Genomic DNA, 26,627 nt, shown 5'->3' on the forward strand with positions numbered 1-26,627 from the left:
GTTACTTGTTTTCACGGATATTGTTGTCCTCATTTTCTAAAAAAAGAATTTGAAAGATCAGTATCTGATATACTCAAGCAAAGACTCATTTGACCAATTGAAGCTCTTTCTCATTATCAGTTTTTTTTTATAAAGAAGTGCGATGACACATGTTGATTTTGCGTGGACTCTCAAGCTCTCCACAAATTGATTATCATATATAAGTTTTCGATATTGATAATCAAAAACTATTGGATTAGTTGAATGAAGCAAAATAGTTTACCAAGTTTGACTTGTAATCAAGATATCATCAAACTGCTTTCGAATTGTTTTCTCAATTTGCAAGATCAACAATTGGTTGCATATTTACTCGAGGGTATGTGTGCATTAGTTCATGAGAATGGGGTTGAGACTAAGGTCGAAAAAATAACCACCATGATAAGTTGCCCTAAGCCTAAAGAATGTCCAGAGTATTGGATTAGTTGGTTACTATTGAAGGTTTATAACAGCCTATGCCTTTAAATAAGACAAAAAGGCAACAAAGCTTTCAACCAACTCAACAAGGCCCCTCTACTTGTGGATTTGGAATTTTCTGGTCTATTCATGGTTGAATGTGATGCATCCTACCTTGACATTAATGTTTTATGATTTTAAAGATTTAGAGATCTCGAAAAAAACTATATAAATAAACCAAAACAAACTTTACAATTGGAGTGAAATTTCTCAATTCACGTAAAAAAAAAAAATAATAAGTGAACAGAGAGAGGGCTTTACATAAGAAAATGTGGGAGTTCGCATAAAATAATGTAGCATTCATAATAAATTAACAAAAAAATAATACACTTATTATAAGTCTAATTTATTAAAAAAACAATACACTAGATCTTTGGTTATTATTGTATAAATTTCTTGAAAATTGGTTATTTTATTAATATCCATTTAGTTTATAGTTCATATAGAAAATGCAATGGTCTTGATTTCCGCATGGGCGGTGACTTTATATAGGAAGAAATAGACCTAGTTTGGCCCAACAAAGGAGCCACAGAGTGATAGCAAGCAAAGGGCTTTAACGGATAACAAAAGGAGGGAGGTAGAGAAAAGAGAAAAAGTGCAAGTGCAAAAAATGCTAGGAACTTCGTCTCTGCAACACAAAATCCTTTCTTCCTTTGTGGGTGGTCGATATATTTACCCAAATCAACCTCTCCATCAGGTTTTTGGTTACAACTTAGGTATGCCCGTCAATTTTTTGGATGTTTTGTGTTCTGTTGTTTTTTCTTCTTCTATGCAATGTTTTTTCACATCATCCTTTGAACCGTTCTTTCTGAAACTTGGGTTTTAATTTTATAGTAGTTGGCGATGACGTGTGAAGTGCTAATTTTACGAAATGACTGTTTACGTTGTGTGAATAGATAGCAAGTGAAGGTACAAGATGTTTATGATGTATAAAAGATGTTTTCAAGTAGCAAGAGCTGGTGATGAGTATCTTTACTGTTGGTGTTTGATATCCTCTTTGATGAACTGATGTGAACTTTTATTTCTTAATACAAGTCTTATATCATCTAGGATGATTTTTGAATTAATGGGTGCTATGGGTAGGTAATGAGAAAAAATTAAGGCTGTTTCTTCACTAGACAAGTTAGTTTTGTAAAAAATTAAGTCTGTTTCTTCTCTAGACAAGTTAGTTTTGTAACCCTTTTCATTAAAACAAGCCAGTAGCACATTGGAAATGGAATTCTTCTTCTTCTGTTTGTCTATGGTGGTGTTAGACTAAACCCAAAGTAGTATGCTTCCAATGGGAGCTAATTATCCTAGGTTAAGTATCCACTTTTATGCCTCCATGTCCATTCCATGTATCAGTGTGGGATTGTAGAAGAGAATGATGGGGTTTCTCTGGCTCTTGAAATACTATGCTTCCAATGGGAGGTTGGAGTGATGAGCTATTAACTTGGTGGTGGATTGTGCCCCTTATTTAGTGTCTTGCTGTAGTTGGGCAATGAGATCCCTTAATACTTATTAGAAAGTAAGATATACTGATGATTTACCAATTCAGTCAAAGTCAAACAATGTAGTGCTACAGTAGGACTCATTTGCGATACATCGTCTATCAACTTTCCAAAGTCACATGCTCAATGACACCAAAGGGATCTTGTGAATTTTTAAAAAAAAATTGAGAATCAAAATGTTAACAAAGGTTGCATATTCACAAAAGAGCGCTTTGTTTTTCTTCTTATATGCTTAAAAATTACTTGCCAGTGCTAGTACCCTACAATCTACCTTGCATTAACATTGATAAAATTTGATATTTTATTCCACTGTACTTGAATTCATTGAAAAAGAAGAATCTGTGTAAATCATAGACGCTTTTCTTTCTGGAATTCTGTTGCTTGAGATATATGTTTTAAGAATTGTGTATTAGGTTCCCGCTCCTTAACAACTCAACTGCTTCTTTAAATTGTAATTAATATCTTTTATTATTGTTATTAATTTTTTTTTTTGGGAGAACGTCTTGAATTGTTTTTTTTTTCTCTCTTGCATTTTGCAATTCTTATACACAGGAAGGAAACGGGTGTCATTGCAATTACCTAGAACGTTTTCTGGCTTAACTAACCTCTTGTTTAATAGAAGGTACGCCATAAAAGGGTGTTTGTGTCTGCATTTGGGCTATTTCACTCAATCATAGGCAAGAACATACCTATTCATGTAGATAGATCATCAAACTCTGCTCTGAAAGCTACTCTTTTTTAATCATCAGAAATCTAGATGACGTTCCAAACACAAAACGTAAGAGACTAAGGCCTGGGAAATTGTCTCCTTCTCGACCTGTTCCAGATCATATACCAAGGCCTTCGTATGTCAATACTTGGCAAGCTCCTGGAATTGCAAGTGGACCTGAAGTGCATGATGAGAAGGGGATAGAATGCATGAGAGCTTCGGGCAGACTTGCTGCACAGGTTCTTGAATATGCTGGAACATTGGTGAAGGTAAATAATGATTCTTTTGGCTTTTGTTGTCCACTAAAGGTTTTCTTACATTTAGAACAAATTTGAATTAACTACCATATTGGATCATTATTGTACTTTATTTTGTTTTGATACTGTCAGACTACTGTATGTACTCCTCAACTCCTCCTTTTGAGTTAATGGGTATTCATGGGAGTTAGAACTGATAGATTGTAAACTGATTTTGAAAAATCATTTTGTTTTTAAGTTTATCTTTTCTATTTCCCTCTTCCCACCACCGTAAATTTCGTTATTGTTGTTAAACACTATTCATTCGATGAGTAAGTAGAGATGAATTGTAGATTGACCATGCTCTAGGAGGGAATAGGGCATACTACGTTTTTTGAAAAATTTTGGTTTTGTTTCCTTGGCAGCCAGGTGTCAAAACAGATGAAATTGATGAAGCTGTTCACCAAATGATTATAGATAATGGAGCCTATCCCTCACCTCTTGGCTATGGTGGGTTTCCAAAGAGTGTCTGCACTTCAGTGAATGAATGTATTTGCCATGGAATACCAGATTCCCGTGAACTTGAGGTCCTTTTTACTTAAGTTCGTTATACTGCTTAATTATATGGTGCTCCATCATCTTTTAGTTGGATTAAAAAAAGTATGATATGGGCTTTGTTTTGCAGGATGGTGATATTATTAATATTGATGTTACAGTTTACCTAAATGTAAGCATATATCTGCTTGCAGTTTTTGGTCATGCATAATTTGAATAAAATGGATAAGAACATAAGATATATGCATGTATGTATATTTGTACTGTCATAATTAATTGTGCCCTAAAGCCCATGTCTTTTGACTGTGTTTCATGCTATTAATCAAAATGTGTTTCTTGTTATCTATTGCTATTATGACCTTTTTATTTATTTATTTTGTTGCTATTTTATGAAATATGTTGACTTGTGTTCATCACTTTGGTGTGGTGGCTACTGCTTTTCTTGTTTTATGTGAACTGACAGCTAGTGATGAATTCATGCTACATCCTCGGGATCTTTTCAATATAATAGAGTCACCTGGTCTTTTAAATTGTTTAAAGTTGATTCACCATGGTGATTTTTATGTAAATTCTATTTTCTGTGATTTGTTTAATTGGTGACCAACTATAATGTGCAGGGTTATCATGGTGATACCTCAGCAACTTTTTTTTGTGGAGATGTTGATGATGAAGCCAGAAATCTGGTGAAGGTAACATTCTAGAGCTTCAGTCTCTCGAGTGTTCTATAATTTATCTTCATATGTGGGTTTTGTCCAAGAAATCTGATATACTCTATGTCTTCACTCAATCATTTCTTTTTTAACATCACTGTGTAGATGCTCTTAAGATCAATTTGGTACCACAAAATAATTTCTTTTACTACTGGCTAACATATGATATATACGAAATAAAATTGGGTTGCTTCATGCAGTGATTCTTCATTATCTTTTATGGGTTGTAATGGCTTGACTGCAATCTCAGCTTATGATTTAAATCCTTATAAGCTTGTGACACACTTTAGTCCCTAGTATGACACTTGACTCAACTGATATTGAGTCTTCTATTGCCATTGACAATCTCTTTTAACTGTGGTTTATTTTTAATTCTGGACTTGGAAAGAAAGGGGTACTTGAAAAGTGACTAACTTTTACTTATTCTATGATGCTTCTGCTCTGCTACCCATAATTATGAATTGCCTCGTTGTTCTAGATAATATCCATATAGGAGACCAATACCTGTCTCAATGCTGTTGTGACATAGTTATATAAGATAAAGACCTAGAGTCTTGAAATTCCTGGTTGTGCTAATCATTTTTCCTATTAGTACTGAATGATCAGCTGAGCCAAATATTTCCAATCCATTATGTTGCAAGTTGACATATTTTGAAGCATTCGTTTATTGGTAGTTACTGTTCTTGTTAAATGTTCTCTTAGTGACTTTGATTCTAGAGAATAATTGCTTAATTTTTTATTCGTGTAGTATATATTTCTTCATCATAATTGTGCTTACAGCCTTTGAGTACATGCTGTAGGTAACCAAAGAATGCCTAGATAAAGCAATATCAGTATGTGCACCTGGAGTGGAGTACAAGAAAATTGGCAAAACCATTCAGTAAGTAAACTGGCTGTGGTCTTTGTTCTTTAGTTGCTAAATACATTATGAACAACCAAATTCATGGATATGCTTAAAGTATATCTAACACATTCCTTTGAATTGATTTATCACAAATGAAGTTGTAATAAGATCCTTGGTTGTGTTACCAAGTTCTGGGTATGACAATTTGTCTTGGTCCTAAGCTAAGTTTCCCATATTCTTTGACAAATTATTGTAGTCAAGTTAAGAATCATTGTAATAAATCACCAAGTTGAAATTTTTTGGCCTTGTGCTGGTCTTTAAAAACCTTGAAGATGGAACAGTGAGCATTGTTCAAATAACTATAACGGATCAACTGCTTGTCTGCATATGCTTTGTGGCTAGAGTAAGATGGTAAATTTTGCAATGTTCATTCGATAAATCAACGTTAGTATTGTCATCTTGTTGCCACTTAATCATTGCAGACATCATGAGCATTTTAACTTCTATTGATAACGAATGCCACATTTCTATTTTATACTCACTCATAATAAATGTTTTCTTAAGTGACCATGCAGATAAATACAATTACGGTGTTGTCAGACAGTTTGTTGGTCATGGGGTTGGACGTGTTTTCCATGCTGATCCAGTTGTTTTACACTACAGTAATTATCCTAAGCTCTATCTCTTCATGATATGTTTGTCTTTTAGTCTGGGCTATTTTTACGTGTTATCGGTATGTTCTTGTTACTGGTTGTGTTTGAAATGTTGTTTTTCTTGCCTGTTTCGCCATCGGACTGCTGTAGCAATTGACTAGTGGTGATGGACTTGCCAATGATGTGCTATGCTATTATACTCTTCCATACTGGACAAATTTATTCATTTTATTGTGCTCTTCAGTCAATTTAATTGCATCATTAATATAATTGCAGCTAACATGGTCTACCATATGCATAATGCTCTCAGTATCTTTCAAATAATAGATATCTATGAATTGATTAACCTGTCTAATTATGGATGGTTGTTTCATCTGTGGTTTGCTTTCTTTCCTTTTTTCTTGTCTATATGTTTTGTATACCACTTGAATTTTTTGATAAAATTTATGGTATATTAGTTCTGATAATGTACTAGGGAAGCCATATGCAATGCCAGCATAAATTTAACTTCTGAATAGCTATTAAATATGTGGGATGAATCCTTATCGATTCAGTTCTTTGAAAAGAAATTTTTTTCTCTTCATATGGCCTCTCTGTGTGTGCATGCATGCATGCATACAGAAACTGTTTGAAGGTTCAGCTTATGCTGTTTAAAATAAATAAATATCCCTTTTGCATTTCAGGGAACAATGATCTTGGGCACATGGTGTTGAATCAAACTTTCACAATCGGTAATGCAATTTTATTCTTATGCTTGTTATATGGATGTACTGAATTCAAGATTCGCCTGTAGACTGATTTAATTATTCTTGTGTGATGATAGCAACCTTAAAAAGAGCAGGTCATTCATTTATGTATCTGTTTAAGATTATTTCTTCTTCAGATTTGAAGATACTTATTCTAGGTGTTGTGCACAGTGTGTGTATTATTAGCTGTACACCAACTGAAAATAATATTTTTCTCTGTTTATTTTTTGATAAATGAGGCAGAAATTCTTTGCATATTTATATTATCTTTTCCTTTAAACAATCCTTCTTCAAAGCTGTTAAGGTATAATTGATCTATCTACATTATTTATATGCATGCATAATCCTCATTTTGATCCAGTACATGCTGAGCTGATGTTGACATATCTTTAGGGTAAACATTAAACATGGTTTAATGAAATCAAGACGAAATTTGACTCGGGAGAAAGTTTTAGAATAGTGGTAGGTGTTGGGGGTGTAGTGGATTTATATCATTGGCTGCAATATATTAGTAGCTTTCAAAAGCTGCTGTTATCACATGCTCTGACATTGAGAAGATGGAAAAGGACTACTGTGGTTAAAAGATATTCATGAGGAAGTAGGAGCTGGAAACAAGCACTTTTCAGCTGTTTTTCTTTTCTCCATGGTTAGACCCAGTTGTTTTCAGTTGACAGTAATTGAACTAGTAAGAATTAAAGATATATCTGGATTTTAGGTTTTTGGGTATTCCTTCTACTCTTGTGTGTTCTTACAGATTTAATGCCAAAATTAATTCTGTTCTTTTTAATCTATCATTGAATACTGATTCCTTTGTTGTGTACAATGTATACTTTGTTCAGAACCTATGTTGACAATAGGTAGCATTAATCCTATTATGTGGAACGATAACTGGACAGTTGTGACGGAGGACGGGAGCCTGTCTGCACAATTTGAGCACACCATTCTAATTACTCAGGATGGTGCTGAGATTCTGACAAAGTGTTAAATCTGGAATTCGGACCTCACAGATCTGCCCATTTGGAGAATTTCCTTCCATTGAGGTTGGATAGGCATTTTATATTTATTTTTTATCATAATTCTTCTAAACATAAAACCATCTTGTTGATTGTTGTGTTAGTTCCCACAATATACTTTTTATTTTCCCCCCATTTAAGCTGATGCAAACGGTAGTTCAATTCTTTTATGGACATTCGGCTAAGAAAAAAATTGCTGGGTCCAGAATGATTACTGTAAATGAGTATATTTGTACTAATAAAGACAGGTTCATCAATATCTGGAGTCCCAGAATTGCATGCAACATTGCAGTTGTGGAAATGGAATAACTTGTACGCAGTACATCGATCCAATAGTTATGGGAAAGCGGCATTGATTATTGAGTGTTCTTCATCATTTATTCTTGCCTGTTTTAGAGGTATTTTGTTTCATATGCATCAATTGTGATTTGCGTGTTTAGGCTTCTCAGAAGAAAGAGATTTGCAGAGACTATTTAGTGATTTTTCAGTTTATCTAACAATCCAAAAGATAAACATAGTGGTGACTCGCTTTATCTAGGTGTCACTATATGGTTGAATGATATAATTGTTTATTTATTTATTTTTTATTTCAAAATTATTTAATCACATGTTATCATATCAGATTGTATAAATAAATTAATAAGATTTGTTTGTATATATGGTATTATTTTTTTTCTCTTTTATTTTTTTAGCTTTCTGTGCCATTTTGAGTATGGTAAAATAATATTAAATTATATTATCACATATTATTATTAGTTACCAAATTGATGCCAATTGCTCACTTATTTGATCATTTATAGCGTTTACAAGCAAAATTTGTTATAAAAGTGTTACAATAAAATGTATTAATTAAATAATAAAATTGTGTGTACATTGATAGCATGTCTAAAATAAAATGAGATCTAATCATATAATGGTATTTAACTATATGAGTATACATCAAAATTATTTAAAATTTATTTAATTACATGATAAAATAAAATTATGTATACACAAAAAATATGTTAAAGATAAAATAATATTTAATTATATAATAATAAAAATAAAATAATATTAAATCATATGATAATATTTTATTATATATATTTTAGATGTATTCAAAACATATATATATAACGGTGGTTTTAATCAATGGCTGGGTGTATTTAACAAAGTTGTCATTTTCGTAAAAAAATAAAATTTGTTGTTTTTGCATTTTCCTTTAATTCATTAAGAGTTCGTACATCTAATATTATTTGTCTTTTTTTAATAATTATAACTATTGTCTACGCTCTTCGTCAATCCTTGTTCTAATCATCAGTTTTTCTCCGAATGATTATTGATTTTAATAAAATTTTGAACATTTATTTTTAATATATAATTTAGATATATATTATATATTATATAATAAAATAATTTTAAATTAAAAATAAAATAATATTTTATTATTGATCATTTTAATTATTCTTTTTCAAATTAACGGCCACTTTTGTTATTTGATATCTATCAATCATAATCCTATTTAAATTATTTATACCAATAAAACCCCATGTTTAGGCAACTTGCAATAACATTTTCTCCATTTTTATGTTGCCCATAAAAAGGGCCATTTACTGAAACCCCATGTGTTTTCTGCTTTTATTTTTAGGATGCCCTTCCAGTTGCTTACAAAAATTCACCATGAGTTTCGGTAAAACTACCACTTCGATCCATTGGTTCTAAAAATATATATATGCTTTTGGTCCGGAATAGTGACATTTTAAACATATTTTATTCATCTTTTTTAACAATAAGTAGATAAATGTCACCAAACGGAAGAAGAACAATGTTAAGGGTATTCAGTTTTGAGTATATAATTAAATATTTTATTATATGATTAAAAAATATTTTATTTTTAATTTAAAATTATATGATGATATATCATTAATAAATTCAGTTAGATTTTTAAAATTGGGTACACATAATTTTATCTTTGAAAGAATCATCCAAACCTGGGCATTGAAGTTTCTCTTAACCTCATGGATGAAAATGTTTCTATAAGATGGTTATGTTCATAAATATTTTATACGTATATCCAACTGCGATTTTAATCGTAAAATTCATAGAAAAAGAGTTTAAAGAAAGTATCTTTCCTTACGAGGTTTTGTTTCCTTTATATTATAACTAATAAAATTATTTATATCTATTTTTAAATATATAAATAAATATATATATAATTTATTATTATATAATTAATTGATTTTAAATTAACAGTATAATAATATTCAATTATCTGATAAAATATTATATATATAATTATTTGTATATTGAAAGGTGTGTAATTAATATCTCTTTAGTGATTGTGAAATACTGAAATGTCAGGTTAATTTTTGTTTTGGTCAGGCTTAGGTGCACCTTCATTGCTTAATCTGGAGCAATTTAGATGCGGCTTTCGGCATCTTGACTTTGATGAGAGCAGCCCAAACCTGAGCACGCATCTACAAATTTAGCCATTCAGGCTATCACTTTAACTCCTTCATCCATCTAACTTGTACTATTCTTCACTATAAATTCATCATCAAAGCTCGCTTCATTTCCATGCGCAACCATGGAAAAGCCTTCTCTCGGTGATGACAGCAACCAAGCGACCATGTGGGGTGACAAGATTACAGTTCTGAGCATCGATGGTGGAGGAATTAGAGGAATTATACCAGCAACCATATTGAGTTTTCTTGAATCAAAGTTACAAGTATGCACCAAGATAACTTCAAGCTTTAACGTAGTTAATTATATAGAAGAAAACTTGTCAATTTTCTTATATAGCCGCTTGTTTAATGGATCGAACAGGAACTGGATGGAGAGAATGCTCGACTTGCAGATTACTTTGATGTGATTGCCGGAACTAGCACCGGTGGTTTAATAACAAGTATGTTGTCGGCTCCTGACGAACACGGGCGTCCCCTTTACATGGCAAAAGACATTGTTCCCTTCTATCTCAAGCATGGCCCTAAAATATTTCCTCGGTCCCTGTAAGTTTTGTGTGCGGTTTTATTTATATATATATATATATATATATATATATATATATATTGTAGCAGTTAGCTCACCTGAGTTGAATTGTCCTTCCGCATTAAACATATCAAATTCTGAGTTCAATAAACAACCCTATAATTACAATAATTACAGAATTAAATAAATCAAAATTATGATCTTACGACTTAAACTCATACTCTCTTATATTAATGGATTCTACTATGTTTAAACCAGTAATGTTTGTGTATAAAAAAATTGTATAGGCTGATATGATAGTGATGTGATAATGCATTTTTATCTTTCACATGTTAATATTTCCATATCATCATTATTAAATAACTATCATATCAGTCTGTATAGTTTTTCTATGCACAAATTCTGTGTATGTAATATTACCTATGCTTAAACATGCATTAGTTAGTAATTTTCTGCGCAATTAACTTGATTTGATGATTTTTCAGTCCAATTTTTGCCAGAGTGAAGTCTTTATTGGGACCAAAATACGATGGCCAGTATTTAAGAAAGCTGGTTCAAGACATACTTGGCCATCGAAGACTGCACGACGCTCTAACCCGAATTGTTATACCAACTTTTGACATCAACCTCCTTCAACCCACCATCTTCTCAAAATTTCTGGTGATTTTTCATTTCAATTTATGCTTGATTATATATATATTTTTGGAGCTAAGTAATTCATAAATTTATATATCAATGCATGCAGGCAGAATCAGATGCTTCTAAAGATGCTTTGCTATCAGATATATGCATTGCTACTTCTGCTGCGCCAACTTATTTTCCGGCTCACCATTTTAAAACGAAAGATTCGCAGGGAAATGACTCACCGTTTCACCTCATTGATGGAGGAGTGGCGGCAAATAATCCTGTAAGCAATTCTGTCGAAGCTCTATTTGCAGAAAATTAAGAGTTAATCTGTTGCTTTAAGTTAACTTTGTTTGATTGTGATTGTGTTTTGAAGACATTGCTGGCCTTGAAGCCAACAGGAACCGTGTTCCCAGGAAATCGAGACGAGGTGCCGGCACAAGCTCTGCAATATGAAAAGTACCTTGTGATATCACTGGGCACCGGAAATTCGAAAATAGAGAGAAAATACGATGCTAAAATGGCTGCAAAATGGGGAATTCTGGGGTGGCTTTTCACAGACGGAAATTCTCCTTTAATTGATTCATTTACCTCTGCAAATGTCGACATGGTTGACCTTCACATGTCCTTGATCTTCAAATCCCTCGAATGTGAACGAAACTACCTTCGGATCCAGGTTTTCTTTATACGTATATAAGTCCTCGTTCAAAAGCTCCATTTAATTAATAAAACAATAACTCATTAATTCCTTTGTAGGGATAACAATTCAGTTATGTAGCAGTTGAATATCTTAATCTTTGTCTTTGTCTTTGTCTTTGTCTTGTTCGAGGGAAAATATTTTCTCCCCTTTTCCTCGTATAAATTTCCTCACACTTTTCACTTTACAAATTATGATTTATTTGTAATAATTAACAAATTTTAAGGGTAATTCAATATATGAATAGTTAGGAAATATATAAATGAGAAGACGAATTAGGAAGAAGATGAGCTAGAGTGAGGATGAGTTAGAAATATATTTATCTTCTTGTCTACCTTATCATCAGCTATGGAGATTTTAGCTATTATCATCTTTATTGGGAAGTCTTCTCCTCATTTAGGGAGGATGGACCGAAGACCCAGTTTCGTAGGTTGAATTGTCACCTTTATTTGTATATGTGTGATAATACATATGTAGTAATTAATAATCATAAATATACAATTAGGATGTCACATTGACCGGGGATACATCGTCAACGGATATAGCGACAGAGAAGAACATGCAGGAGCTGGTAAAGATTGGTGAAAGGCTGTTGAAGAAACCTGTATCCAGGGTGAACCTCGACAGTGGGATTATGGAACCAGTTGAAAATGGAGGCACTAACGAACAAGCTCTCACAATGTAAATATTTTATTTATTAATTTAATAGAGTTTAAATTATTCACATGTAAATTAGTTTTGAAGACACTAAGCTAATAAGCTGTCTGTAATTGCAGGTTCGCAAAAAAATTATCCGAGGAAAGGAAACTACGTAGGCATAGATTACAAAATTAGTCTTTGCATACAAGAATGAGGACCGTCAACACTGTGAACAAGCCATATTGTATGCTTTCTTACATGTTGCCTTTAATAAGATGTATCGAATTTTATAATATAAAATCATATATATAAATAAATTATACAAATTTATTTATATAAATTGAAGTTATGCCCATTCAGAGTGATCAAACTGAGTTCTAGATTTACTCATTTTGTAATGCCCATGGTGATCTTTGGCCTAATTCCGCTACCCAATAATACAAAATTTCTTAAGATATGTTTGATTTAGGTAATATTTTATTATTAAAATTGAAAAATTATCTTGAAAATATATTATCTAGAAGAGTACTAAATACTATGCTTGATAAAATTTAACATATATAAATAATTATTATGTTTAATTAAAAGTACTAAAAGAATAAATATTAAAAAAATATTAATATATTATTTTACTTAAATGTTTTGAGATATAATTATTTTAAAATATTTTTTATGTTAATTATTATATTAATTAAAAATTAAGCTATTTTTGTCTTAAAATATTAATAAATAAAAAATATAATTATAATAAAATTAAGTTATTTTGGTAATCTTTAAAAATATAAAATAGATGTGGTAATCATATTACGGAGAGTTTGGTTTGAAAAATATTTTATTACCAAAATTTAAAAATTATCTTGAAAATATATTATTTTGAAAATTATTAAGTATAAATTATTATTATATTTAATGAAAATTGATAAAAATTGATAAGTATAAATAATTATTGTGTTTGGTTAGAAGTAATAAAAGAATATAAGTATATTATTCGATTTAAATATCTTTAATTATAATTATTTTAAAATATTTTTATATTATTTATTATATTAATTAAAAATAAAATTATTTTTTCTCTAAAAAAATTAAACAATAAAGATATAGTTATAATAAAATTAACATCATCTTGATAATTTTTTATTATTTAAGATACAAAAGGTAATTAAATTATCTTTTATATTAATTATCACATCACTATTTATAACAGGAGATTATAAAAATTTTATTTAAATTAGGCTATTTTTACGGTATTAAACCAGTACAAAAATAAAACTTTCCTCCAATAATCAAAACCATAATTATCGTATAAGATTAATAAAAAAAATGTAATGTATACTCTTTACCAAGGACCTTAACGGACAAAACTGTGTCGTTTATGAGGCTGTCTATCTTTCTCTACGTGACTTTGTTTTGACTTTTTCGATATCGTTGACTATGATTAGGTTTGTCCATTCACATCCTTCCACATCAGTTTCAGCGAGATACCAATCTCACTTACAAAGTAACACCAATCAACCAGCCATTACAACAAATTATTGACCCGACACGTGGCACATTTTATCCCGCAATCCAATTTTCACCTCTCCTCGCCGCCCTTTTTGCCCTTGGCAGGAATTTCCCCTCTGGCCTCAAAAATCAAAATGGAAAAACTAATTATTCAGAACAAAACACTTAACGAAAAACTAAATAATTAATTAAAAAAAGGTTTTTCTTTTTTCCCACTCACTTTCTCTTGAAAACTTCCCGAGAAACAAACGACGAACAGGCATGGAGTCGACGCCCGTGAACTGGGAAGCTCTGGACGCACTGGTTATCGATTTTGCGAAATCAGAGAACTTATTGGAAGAATCGTCTGTATCGTCTCCATTATCTTCTCCGAATTCGTCTTCATCTTCTGTCTCTCTGTCCTCTTCGTCTTATCACTCGAGATTGATCATTCGCCAGATCAGACGTTCGTTAGAGGCTGGTGACATTGACTCTGCGATTGACCTCCTCCGGTCCCATGCGTCTTCCATTCTTGAAGATCACCGGCTTCTCTTCCGGTTGCAGAAGCAGGTTAGTGTTATAAATGCAGTTGAGTGAAATTAATTAGATTATAACACCGGCATAACGTGTATGGGATATTTGTGTGTCTTTTTTTTTTTTCAAATAAATTTGAAGAAATTTATTGAGTTGTTGAGGAGAGGAACCATAGAGGATCGAGAATCGGCGATAAATTGCTTGAGGACGGCTCTCGCACCTTGTGCTCTTGATGCTTATCCGGTATGTACAGTGCCCTTATGTGTGCATTATCAGCTTTCACTTTTCTCGGAACGAGGATTGCTATTGCTTGTGTTTTTAACACTTAAGGCTAGAATGATTGAAAGAAAGAGTGTCTTTTCCCCTCATATTCCTTAACTTTTGGTTGAAAAGCTCAACAAGGTTAAGACTATTGAGACTAGCATTACTATATCAATATTGATTGGTGTCCAAATCATATATCTATACTGGGAGTTATGATCAGGACTTTTCCTCGATGGATGTTTTTGGGAACCTCCTTTGATTCTCTCTAGACATAGTATTGTAGGAGTACGTAGTCTGTATCTTGTCATAACGGCTTTTTCTAAATTGTTAGATATGCTCATCTATTTATTTATTTTATTATGCTGATGACAATAGTTGAAGAGGCTCGTGGAGGATTAACAGAAAGTAGTATATGCCTAGTTGTCAGTGTAATTAGTCCCAAGAAATGGTTTTGTTGCTAGCTAGTAGTTTAGGGTTTCTATTTTGTAATTTTGGCATATGACTCCCATAATTGTAGAACCTGCAAATTGTTGAAAATTGGGTCTCTATTAGTCCAGGGTTAAATCGCTTTTTATTTGGCAGCTTTAACTGGTTCTTCATTTAGAATCTTAATTTGCAGCTGATGGATGTTTTACCATGCATTGTGATTTCTTTTGTGATTTAATTAAATTATAGTTATGTTGTCAGATCTTTTGTTTTGTTTTTAGGTGTGTGGGAAATCAACTAAGCAGAGAAAAATTAAGAAACCCTAATTTTTTATTCAGAGAGCAAGAAATGGAATTCTCTAGAAACAAAGAGAGATGATTTTATTAAAACTGAAAAACTCATTTAAAATACAGAAATTTTGGCCTTTTTATACTGATTTGACACAATTACATATTGGCCCTTCTTGATTTCTATAAACCGCAGCGCTGTCACCAATTATTTGTAGAGTGACATTTTCATCCTTACAAGGTTATTCACATTTATGACTCCTGATCCTCTTGGTTTGTAGGTATTCCAATAATTAGTATTTTCAATAGGAAAAGACTAAAAATGTAAAATAAATCTAGAGATGCCTATGCATTCTCATCCTTTCTTCTCTAGTTTTGATTAACAGATATCAAGAGATATTTTGATGTTTTGAAAACATGTTTCTCTCTACTTCTTCTTCTTTGTGCACTGTTCCATTTTTTTCTACTTTATCTAAATTCTTTGTGCATTGATGATTTCCTAAATTATATTATCCATTCAAGCTTCACCTTTTTAGTTCTATATTTAAATCCCTGTATTATCAGCATTTGGTCAGAACCTAATTGAACAGTTCAATACTTTAATTTTTCTTTTTTTTAAAAGAAAGGCCCTAAAAATCAAAGCTATAGTAGTTCTCCTGTAATCTGGATGATTGTAAGTGGTGTAACAAGAGCCTGTAAACAAGTGGGGCATAAGGGTAATTGGATGTTGGCTGGACTTCTCTGGTGGGGCCTCTTTCATTCGTGTCTTCTCTCCTAATTCAAGCAGACAGGCGAATCATGCAGACTGAGCAAAAGACTTGGTCTCATATTTCCAAAAGTGAAGGGCTCAGCATTAGGGTGGACTTACAGAGCAGCAATTACATCATCCTTAAAAATCATTATCTAGGTGATAGACAATTCTTATAAAATATATCTTCTTGATGAAGATTAATTTAAATCGTTGTTGCAGTGATGTTATACTTTATGCTACCATATGTAATATTAGATGGTTGTATTTTTATTGATAAATGGATTTTGAAAATTCATTTTCCTTTTTTCTTAATTTTTTATTTTATTCTTCTTTTTGAGTTTGCTTCTATTTTCTGTATCTTTGAGGTAGAAATTCCTTTTGGGTTTAACAAATATTTTCAGGCATTTTCTCTTTTTGGAGTATAATTGTCTGATAGATGTCTATATTTGTGTTTAAGGAAGCTTATGAGGAATTCAAACATGTTCTTCTTGCCTTTATATATGACAAAGATGATCAGACTTCTCCAGTAGCAAATGAGGTGAGTAACATTGGGTTCTTGTTGATAGCTTTACATTTGTGGTGCCTTTTTCTTTTCCTCATCTATCAAAGAGAAAAAAAAAGAGGTTATTTTCCTATTGTTAAGTTATCATTCAATCTAAAAGCTTAAGCTTTTATAGGTAAGGACTTTATAATAGTAATTAAGCTCCAACACCGTTTAGTTAGAGTTGGCAATATGTTGATGCTGGAGAACTGGAATCTGTTTTCTATAATTATTCTGCACTTTCTGAATATAATTTGCACTGAATTTGGTTTCACTTCCCCAGGGTCAAAATGGTAGTGGGGCTCACAAGCACTTGCTTGTTAATTGAGAAATACAATTTTCTTATTATCACTTGTTATTGTTATAAGCAAGGTGAAAATTGGTATTCTAATTGAGTAATACTTCTGTGCATTCATCCAGTGGCCTATGGTAGAAATTGTATTATGAAATCTTAATTTTTCTAAAACTCAAGTAGGAGATTAAGGTAACTTCCATGAGTAGGGACCGTTATTAGTGCAATTAAATTAAGCCCATTGGAGTTTAATATTAAATATAGCTTAAATAATTATCACTAAATCTTTGAGGGAAATAGGTTTGAAAGAATTTTATTGTTAAGTTCTTGAAATCTAAAATGCAATTTATTCAATTCCATAGATAGGCGTAAATGCATTTGTTTAGTGCCGCCTCTACATGTTTGAGCCATTGACCAGATACCGTGAATCTGGATCTCACTTATGCAAAAGTCTGCTGCTGGCAATAAAATTGCTGTGGATTCAATAAAACAGTGGGCTCATTTGATTATTCATAACTTTGATGATACTTTCATTGTGTAGGGTTTTAATGAATTGAACTAGGAAATTTTGACTCTTCAATTTTTCTAAATTGAAATAGCTGTTTCCTGAATGGCGATTAACAAAATCTTTCACTAAGATATGGAACTTGCTTGTTTATTATTATCAAAATTTTCAAACATTCTTTTTCTTTATTTTCTTTTCTTTTTTTTATATGATATCTTCATATCTTCCTTTTACCTCTTTATAGTTTTGTCTTCTTTATTGTAGATATTATTTTAAATGAATTTAAGATTAGAGCAATACTATGTGCGCACACTTTTAAGTACACAATTGGGTACATAAACGATGTGTCATCATGTGATTGGATGATATTTTATCTTTAATTCTAAATTATCTAATTACATGATGACGTATTATCGGTGTATCCAATTGTGTATTTAAAACTGTGTGCATAGTTTTTATTTTTAAGATTAATGCTTCTTTTCATTAATAATATTCCTTTAAATGGCATATTGATTACCCTAAGAAAGTTATTTTATGAACTTCTTTTTTGTAACATAAAATATATGCCTTAACAACATGATGCACATGTTTCAGTGGGCAGAAAGAAGGAGGTTTGAAATTGCTGGATTAATGTCATCTGTCTTAAGAGCTCATTTACATGCGTATGATCCAGTTTTTTCGATGACATTAAGATATTTGATAAGGTAGTCCGGCAGCTTTAGATAACACCCTCTTATTAAATGATTATGTTGTGCCATAGTGCATATCTAGATGCTAATCTTCAAATTTAATCCCATATCGTGCAGCATACACAAAGGATATTGCTTTCATCAGGGACTTCTTTCACCCATATCAGATCTTACTGAGAGGTTACTGCTTGAGGAACGGGACCCCCCCGCAACTCCACAGGAGAGTTCATATGAAGCACCTCCTTTTGATGAGGTGAGATTTCTATATTACAGTACTGCAGTAATTATTTTAGATGCTTTACAGAGTTATTAAAGAACACCACAAAAGAGTTCATACAGGTCTGATTCTTGGATTTACAATTTTATCATTATTTGTGTGTTAGTCCTCTTTTATTAAAGAACAGTTATCTACTGTTTTTAAGTATATTTTCACTATTACTTTTGAAATATAGGTGGACATACAAGCCCTTGCGCATGCTGTAAAGATTACAAGACAAGGAGCTGTAGAAAGCTTGAGATTCACTCGGGGTGATCTATTTCAGGCGTTTCAGGTTGGAAAATTTTTTTCAGTTCATTATGTTTGAAGATTTTATACATTTATTTGAACTGTTTGTTTACCTTCCTTTACCTTGAAGCTAGTGTGCATTAGTTATATATGGGCATTGGGTTTTGTTATGTACCTGATAATCCCAGAGATGTTAATCCAAGGTAGTCCTCCTCTCCAATCAATCCTACCTGGAAGGTTGCCGTATTTTGCCCACAAACGATTCCAGTCCCAGCCAAAACTCACAACAAATAAGTTGTAACACTAATGTAATGTGGGATTGAATGAGATGTAGTAAAACAAATAAAGAAGTAAATATTGTATTGTTTTTCTGGAATTGATTATAAAATAACCTTCAGTTCTTCTATTGATATTCCATCGCAAAAGTTAATACAACGAAAGTAAACACTGCAAGAGTCGATACAATCGGAATCACAAAACCACAAAAACAAATAACTTTCCAGCCCTCTGGAGCTGGTGATTCTTCTTACAATTCTCTGCCCTCTTCTCTCTTTTTCCCCTCCCTTATATCTTTTCTTTTGTCTTCATAAATGCTTCTCCAATCCTGTGCTGCCATCTCAGCTCCTAGTGTGTTGTTGGTCCCCTCCATTAACTGTTTCTGCATTATACCTTTTCTAGGTGAATGATATTCTGTTGTCTCCTCTTTTTCTTGCCTTCTTCCATCTGTCCCTCTTAGCATGCTGCCAGGTGTCTCATGAGATCCTTTCGTGTTTTTCTTTTTTCTTACATATATTTTAACTCTAACATTGCCCCGCCTATCCAGAGACACCTTGTCCTCAAAGTGTAATTGAGGGAAAATTCGTTGGAGGTTTGAATATAATTCCCAAGTGCATTCAAATTCAGACAATTCTTTCCAATTAACCAGCAGTTTCAGGTTGCCCCAAGCTGAATAACAGTGTTGTAGTACCTTTTCCGGTTGCATCATTAGTTCACCTTCCTCACTTAAACAGGCTGGTAATGGTTGACTCTTCAAAGATGTCCCTAATTGCCTCTTAAGTTGGGATACATGAAAAACATGATGGATCTTGGCTGTCTCTGGGAGTTGCAACTTATATGTCACCTACCCAATTTTATCAATCACTGCATACGGGCCGTAGAATCGGGGGCTCACCTTCTCATTTGGGTGTGATGCCAATGAGCGACGGCGATATGGTTGAAGCTTGAGGAAAACTTGATCACCAATTTCAAATGAAACTTCCCTGTGATGTTTGTTGGCCTGTTGCTTCATCCTTTCTTGTGCTTTTTGCAAGTTGATCTTTAAGTCATCTAAAATTATGTTGCGTTCTCTAATCATTTGGTTTACCTCCTCCACTTTGGAACTTTCATCGACCCATCGAAGGAGTGGTGGTGGGTCACACCCATAAATCGCTTTGAAAGTTGTCATGCCCGTTGCTCTGTGAAAAGAAGTGTTATACCAATATTCCGCCCAAGCCATCCATTTAGGCCACTTCTTCGGTTGCCTGCTGCAAAAACAACGAAGATACGTTTCTAGGCTTCGATTGACGACCTCCGTTTGTCCATTCGTTTGGGGTGGTATGTTGAACTCCATTTGAGAGGCGTACCTGCAACTTTGAAGATTTCCTTCCAAAAGTTACTCATAAAAACGCTATCCTGATCTGTTACAATAGAGCTTGGAAACCCATAAAGGCGGATTATCTCTTTAATAAAAATTTCAGCGACTTCTTTGATCGTAAAAGGACGTCGTAACATTAAGAAATGCCCATATTTTGAAAGCCTATCAATAATCACTAGGATGGTGTCGACCCCTTTCACCTTTGGCAACCCCGTGATGAAATCCATAGATAATTCTTCCCATATTTGAGTTGGAACTGGCAGGGGTTGAAGAAGTCCTGCAGGTGACGTGGCTTCGTATTTCATTCGTTGGCACACTTCACATTCAGCCACAAATTTTTTAATATCCTTGAGCATTCCCTCCTAATGAAGAATGGATGCTATTCTTTTGTATGTTCTGATGAATCCTGAATGGCCACCTTGTGGAGTTGATTGGAATTCTTTGAGAAACAGTGGGATGAATAAGGATTCTCGGGGAAATACTAGCTTTCCCTTGTATACTAGTCTTCCTCTTTGCAAAGAATAGTGTTTATGCCCAGTGGGATTACATATTATTTCCTGTATCAACTCTTGTAATTTTTTATTCTGCTCAGTCTCCTTCTGTAGGCTTTCCTCCCCCATGATTTTTGGCACAGAGATCGACTGAATTTCCTCAACAAATCTGGGATTTCTTGATAACGTGTCCGCTGCCTTGTTCTCACATCCTGGTCGATATATGATTTTGAAATCAAATCCTAACATTTTAACTAACCATTTTTGTTGATTGTGTCCTATAACTCGTTGCTCGGTGAGGAATTTTAAACTTCTTTGATCTGTTCAGACTTTAAAATGCCTTCCCAAAAGGTAGTGGTGCCACTTTTGGAAGGCCAAGACTATAGCCATTAATTCCCTTTCGTACACAGACCTACCCTGATTTCTGATAGACAAAGCTTTACTGAGAAACGCAATTGGTCGCCCACCTTGCATCAAGACTGCCCCGACCCTGGTGCCTGATGTGTCTGTCTCTACGATGAACTCTTTAGTGAGGTTTGGCATAGCCAATACTGGTATTATAACCATTGCTGCTTTGAGAGTCTTAAAGGCTTTTTGTGCCATTGCATTCCAACAAAAGACATTTTTCTTCAAAACATTTGTCAATGGCTCAACAATTTTACCATAGTCTTTAACGAATCGACAGTAGTACCCAGTCAACCCCAAAAACCCTCGAAGATCTTTAATGTCTCGTGGTTGCGACCATCTTTCCATGTCCCTAATTTTTTTTGGATCCGCCTTCACTCTTCTTTGCGATACTACATGACCCAAATACTTCACTTTATCTTGTCTGAAACTGCACTTTTTCTTGTTAACCGGTAATTGATGGTCTCTGAACAAGTTTAATACCACCCGAAGATGTTGCAGATGGTCTTCGAATCCCTTACTGTGCACCAAAATATCGTCAAAAAATACGAGGACAAACTTTCGCAAATATGACCTGAAAATCTCATTTATTATTCCTTGAAAAGTGGCTGGTGCATTCGTTAATCTGAAAGGCATAACTAGGAACTCATAGTGCCCATCATGCGTTTGAAATGTTGTTTTTTCGATGTCCTCTTCCCTTACACGAACCTGATGGTATCCAAATTTGAGATCAATTTTACTGAACGTTGCAGCGCCTATTAATTCATCTAGAAGTTCATCAATAGTAGGCATCGGAAATTTATCGGGGATGGTAACTTTGTTTAGTGCCCTATAATCGACGCAAAATCTCCACTCACCGTCTTTTTTTCGAACCAGAATGATGGGGCTTGCGAAGGGGCTAGTGCTTGGTCGGATCACTCCTACAGAAAGCTGCACAATCTTCTCAATCTCATTCTTCTGGTAATGAGAGTACCTATAAGGTCTTAAATTAGGCGGTTGTGCTCCACTAACTAGTCGGATGACATGGTCACAATTTTGCTTTAGTGGCAATCCTCGAGGTTCCCCAAAAACGTCCCTGAATTCCATTATCAGTTTACCAATTTCTAGTTGCTCTGTCTCCTATCCAGATAAATTTTCCTCAGATGGCTTCAACTCCACCAACTAGCTTTCTTTTTCTTCATCAATGACTTTAGTGAGTGATCGAAATGAAACCTCCAAACATTTCAACGACTATTCTCCCTTCAATTCAACCTTTTCCCTTCCCAGGGGAACTTCATAGTTTGTTGCTTCCAGTTGGCCTTTACTTTCCCTCGTCGACTAAGCCAATCCACTCCCAAAATTACATCAACCCCTCCAAGATGGAAGGGAAGGAAATCTTGCTGGATAGAGTGCCCTTGTATCAATAAAGTCAACCCATCACATCTTCCTAATCCTTTCACTTTATGACTATCTCCCAACACCACAACAAACTTAGCTACTTTCACAGGAAGTTTCAATTTCTCCACTATTCTTTCTGCCACAAAGTTATGAGTTGCTCCGCTATCAATTAAAACTACCACCTCTCTGCCTTCTAATTCCTCTATCATCTTCATCGTTTTGGGTAAATCCAAACCCACCACTGAGCTCACGTTTAAATTGGTCTCCATCTTTTGCTTTTCGACCACCGCATCTTCCTTTTCCCCTCTTGCTTCTTCTTCCATTTCATCCTTATCAATGAGCATTATTCATAACTGTCGAAATCGACATCTATGCCCAAACACGTATCGTTCGTCACATCGAAAGCATAGACCCTTTTTCACCTTTGAACGAAACTTTTCATCTGTGAGTCATCGAAAATTTTCATCTCTTTTTGGAAATGTCGTCAAAGCTCCCGAGGTTGCTGGAGCTCTGAAGGATGGGTTTACTATAGGTGTCATGAAATAGCTTTACCTTCGATCAAATCTCCTCAGTCAATGCGTTCATAAAAATCACCTGTTGTTTTTCTTTTGATAATTTGTCGACACCCACTGAAAGCAACTCGAAATGACAGTGATACTCCTTCACTGAATGCATCTGTCATAGAGAGAAGAGCTCCTTCTTTGGTGCTCGATCGTCGGGTGGTAGGAAACGACTTAGCACCTCGCTCTTAAACTCTTCCTACCCTTCAAATAATTGTTGTTTCTCCCTCCACTGTAACCAGTGGAGTGCGTCCCCTTCCATACAAACTCCCGCTGTCGTTAGCCTTTCTCTTTCTGTTAGGCGGTTGACTTGAAAATACCGTTCCACCCTCGCCAACCAATCCAATGTCCCCTCTCCATCGAATAACGACAAGTTTAGTCGACGGTACTGCAAGTCTCTTTGGTTCTCTGTGTGCTCCCTTTCCTCCTTCCTCCACCTCCTCAGTCCTCTCAGGTGGTGGTATGGATGGTTCTATCCCTGGCGTTGAGTATGAAGGTGAAAGTTCTTGTTGCATTGGAGCCTTGCCTTTGTCCCCTCCATCTTTGCCCAACGTGGCCTCTCTTAAATATCTCAAGTATTCCTTAATCGCCTCCATATCTTAGCCTAGGTGACCCATTCTGGAGTTCAGCTCCCCCATCTGCGCCTTCATCTCGTCCATCCCCTCTTTCATGGTTGTCACCTCTGTTTCTAACATTTCTACCTGGCTTTCCATTCTCGTCATGTCCGACTCTAACATCACGTTGTTATGTACCTGATGATCCTAGAGATGTTAATCCAAGGTAGTCTTCCTCTCCAATCAATCCTACCTGGAAGGTTGCCGTATTTTGCCCATGGACGATTCCAATCCCAGCCAAAACTCACAACAAATAAGTTGTAACGCTAATGTAATGTGGGATTGAATGAGATGTAGTAAAACAAATAAAGAAGTAAATATTGTATTGTTTTTCTGGAATTGATTATAAAATAACCTTCAGTTCTTCTATTGATATTCCATTGCAAAAGTTAATACAACGAAAGTAAACACCGCAAGAGTCGATACAATCGGAATCACAAAACCACAAAAACAAATAACTTTCCAGCCCTCTGGAGCTGACCCTCCCTCTGATTCTTCTTACAATTCTCTGCCCTCTTTTCTCTTTTTCCCCTCCCTTATATCTTTTCTTTTGTCTTCATAAATGCTTCTCCAATCCTGCGTTTCCATCTCAGCTCCTAATGTGTTGTTGGTCCCCTCCATTAACTGTTTATGCATTATACCTTTTCTGGGTGAATGATATTCTGTTGTCTCCTCTTTTTCTTGCCTTTTTCCATCTATCCCTCTCATCATGCTGCCAGGTGTCTCCTCATGAGATCCTTTCGTGCTTTCTTCCTTCTTACATATATTTTAACTCTAATAGGTTTCCTCTATGTGTCAATAATATTATATGCTTTAGGCAATGCTAATTGTTAACATGTCAACATAACGTGTATAAAAACTTGAAACAAGATTGTTGAGTATCCATTGATTTGAGCCAAGCCGAAACATAGGTTGGGTTGAGCTCTACTTGAATCCATAATGGTCAACTTGAACTTGGGTTTGTTTGAGCTGGCTAGAGATGTTGTCGAAGGGTTGTTAATGGAATGAATGGTGTTACTAGCGGGATGAACAGTGTCTTTGGAAGGGTCATTTGAGTTGAACACCAAGCCAGGCAAAGCTGGCTTGGTCCGGATGTAGCCCTAGCTTGAGTTTTGAATTTCTATGTGATAGAAGCCCAACAAGAACAATTGTAAACATATTGTTGTTGTAAGGATTAACAACAAAAATTAATGAAAATGAGTTGCCTTTGTCTTGATTTCAATCAATGTAAAAGTGATAATGAGCAATAGCTCTTCTTTACAAAATGCAAGCGAAAACATTCCCCAAAACCAGCCCCACTTGTTTAGCATTTGAGAGGCTAGACTCTCTCACTCAATCAACTAAAAGCTGCCCCAAAACCAAAACAATATTTTTTCTCCTCTTTCCTCAATCCAACTGACTCTTTTAATTCTTCTAATATCCTAATCTTATTTTAATCTCCAAATATTAATTATTATTCTAATATTCAAATATTAATCATTATCATATCAATTATTATCCCATCCAGTATTATTCTAATCCTAACACCATGCTAATGATTTAACATCATAACTATTTTTAGCAACACCCTCATCCTTGTATTCCTGGTGACCAAAAATAGGCTAGTTTCTTGGTCTTTATTTTTATACTTACTATGTTTGGTTGGGTTGAATATTTTCATCGTCCAATTTATTGACGTATGATTGCAGAATGAGTTATGCCAGATGAGATTGGATGTTTCTGTGCTCGATGAACTTGTTCGTGAATATTGTGTTTATAGGGGTTTTATTGATTCCACTCTTGCATCTTCTTCTGGTAAAACCTGGTATTTCCAAACTTAATATGATTTATTTAATTTTTTTTTTTCAAACCATGATGGTTTCTTTTCATTCTGTGTGAATCAGGAATGCAAACCCCTTCCAAATCTCTGAAAGTTAACCAACCAGAATCTGGTTGTTCATCAAGGAACTGCTCCCTTGAAGTGGATTGTAGTACAAGTAAACATTCAGATGGTGAAGCTTCCATTAGTAATACTAATGTGGATGCTTCTCCCGAAAATAATACTGATGTGACCAGCATGCAAGGTACCGATGTTGAACTACGATTTGCTGGTGAGCCAATGGGCAGTCATGAAGATTGTAGCACTAGTGGTTCACATCAGCCTGAAAGTTCGAAAGTTCTGAGGAACAGAGGCAACGGAACTGGAGAAAGGAATAAACGTAAGAGGTGGAGGGGAAGGCATGATGACTTTGGTTATGTTCCTGATGTTTCTCACAATGGATGTGATAAGCAAGTACGTGGCTCTTCTTCTAAAATGTCAAAGGAACAACAGGTATTCTGCTGAGAGATTTTACTATTAAATGTAATAAATTGTTTCCTGAAGTAACTTTGGTCCACAGGCCATGGAAAATCATATCATTTTTTATTATAATCATAAGGATGATAAATATGAAATTCTACTGGGGATGAAGGAGCTAGCTAGCAGAGGAATGGCTGCTGAGGCTGTTGAAGAAGTTAATACTATGGATCCAGACTTTTTTGTGCAAAATCCTGTTCTGTTATTCCAACTTAAGCAGGTGAGTAGATACTGGATGTAAATGGCTTCCTTCCCAAAAAAATCGAGGAAAACCTGATGGTTATCTCGGATATTTTATTTTTCTTACCACTTTGTTGTTCATTGATTAGGTGAATCCTTAAGCTAGTCAGCTCTGGTGATCATTCTGCTGCTCTAAAGGTTGCAAGCTCCCACTTGGGTCCTTTAGCAGCTAGACATCCTGATTTGTTAAAGCCTTTAAAAGAGACTTTGTTGGCATTGCTCCGACCTAATGACCATGCACTTGTAAAGGGCTTCCCTTTATTTGCTATTGCAACTTCACTCCAGGTATAAAGTTACTGACATGGTTTGACCGGAATTTCA

General features: G+C 34.2%; 3 protein-coding genes across 6 annotated transcripts; all 3 read left to right on the top strand.

The window, feature by feature from the left end:
* The first annotated feature begins 1,007 nt into the window (after positions 1–1,007).
* Positions 1,008–7,705, top strand: LOC123207110 (methionine aminopeptidase 1D, chloroplastic/mitochondrial-like). The gene is made up of 10 exons (XM_044624366.1): positions 1,008–1,208; positions 2,535–2,604; positions 2,732–2,960; positions 3,353–3,514; positions 3,613–3,654; positions 4,100–4,171; positions 4,993–5,072; positions 5,601–5,698; positions 6,373–6,420; positions 7,275–7,705. Exons 1-10 carry the CDS (start codon positions 1,103–1,105, stop codon positions 7,418–7,420), a joined length of 1,053 nt encoding a protein of 350 aa, XP_044480301.1. The 5' UTR covers positions 1,008–1,102; the 3' UTR covers positions 7,421–7,705.
* A 2,303-nt stretch (positions 7,706–10,008) lies between these two features.
* Positions 10,009–12,832, top strand: LOC123207122 (patatin-like protein 1). The gene is made up of 7 exons (XM_044624386.1): positions 10,009–10,155; positions 10,254–10,435; positions 10,901–11,075; positions 11,161–11,322; positions 11,416–11,715; positions 12,242–12,417; positions 12,513–12,832. The coding sequence occupies exons 1-7, from the start codon at positions 10,015–10,017 to the stop codon at positions 12,568–12,570; spliced, it is 1,194 nt and encodes a 397-aa protein (XP_044480321.1). The 5' UTR covers positions 10,009–10,014; the 3' UTR covers positions 12,571–12,832.
* Positions 12,833–14,008: 1,176 nt separating this feature from the next.
* On the top strand, positions 14,009–26,325 carry LOC123207121. 4 transcript variants are annotated; one of them, XM_044624383.1, is made up of 9 exons: positions 14,009–14,427; positions 14,533–14,634; positions 16,577–16,657; positions 18,052–18,161; positions 18,264–18,399; positions 18,599–18,697; positions 25,420–25,525; positions 25,615–26,042; positions 26,149–26,325. In XM_044624383.1, the coding sequence occupies exons 1-9, from the start codon at positions 14,140–14,142 to the stop codon at positions 26,305–26,307; spliced, it is 1,509 nt and encodes a 502-aa protein (XP_044480318.1). In that variant the 5' UTR covers positions 14,009–14,139; the 3' UTR covers positions 26,308–26,325. The 4 variants fall into 4 exon arrangements, with proteins under 4 accessions (XP_044480318.1, XP_044480319.1, XP_044480317.1 ...); XM_044624384.1 differs by having other exon boundaries at positions 26,182–26,325; XM_044624382.1 differs by having other exon boundaries at positions 14,010–14,427; positions 26,110–26,325.
* The last annotated feature ends 302 nt before the right edge of the window (positions 26,326–26,627 follow it).

Source organism: Mangifera indica, unplaced genomic scaffold (assembly GCF_011075055.1).
Source record: "Mangifera indica cultivar Alphonso unplaced genomic scaffold, CATAS_Mindica_2.1 Un_0060, whole genome shotgun sequence".
In the NCBI taxonomy this organism is placed as follows: Eukaryota; Viridiplantae; Streptophyta; class Magnoliopsida; order Sapindales; family Anacardiaceae; genus Mangifera; species Mangifera indica.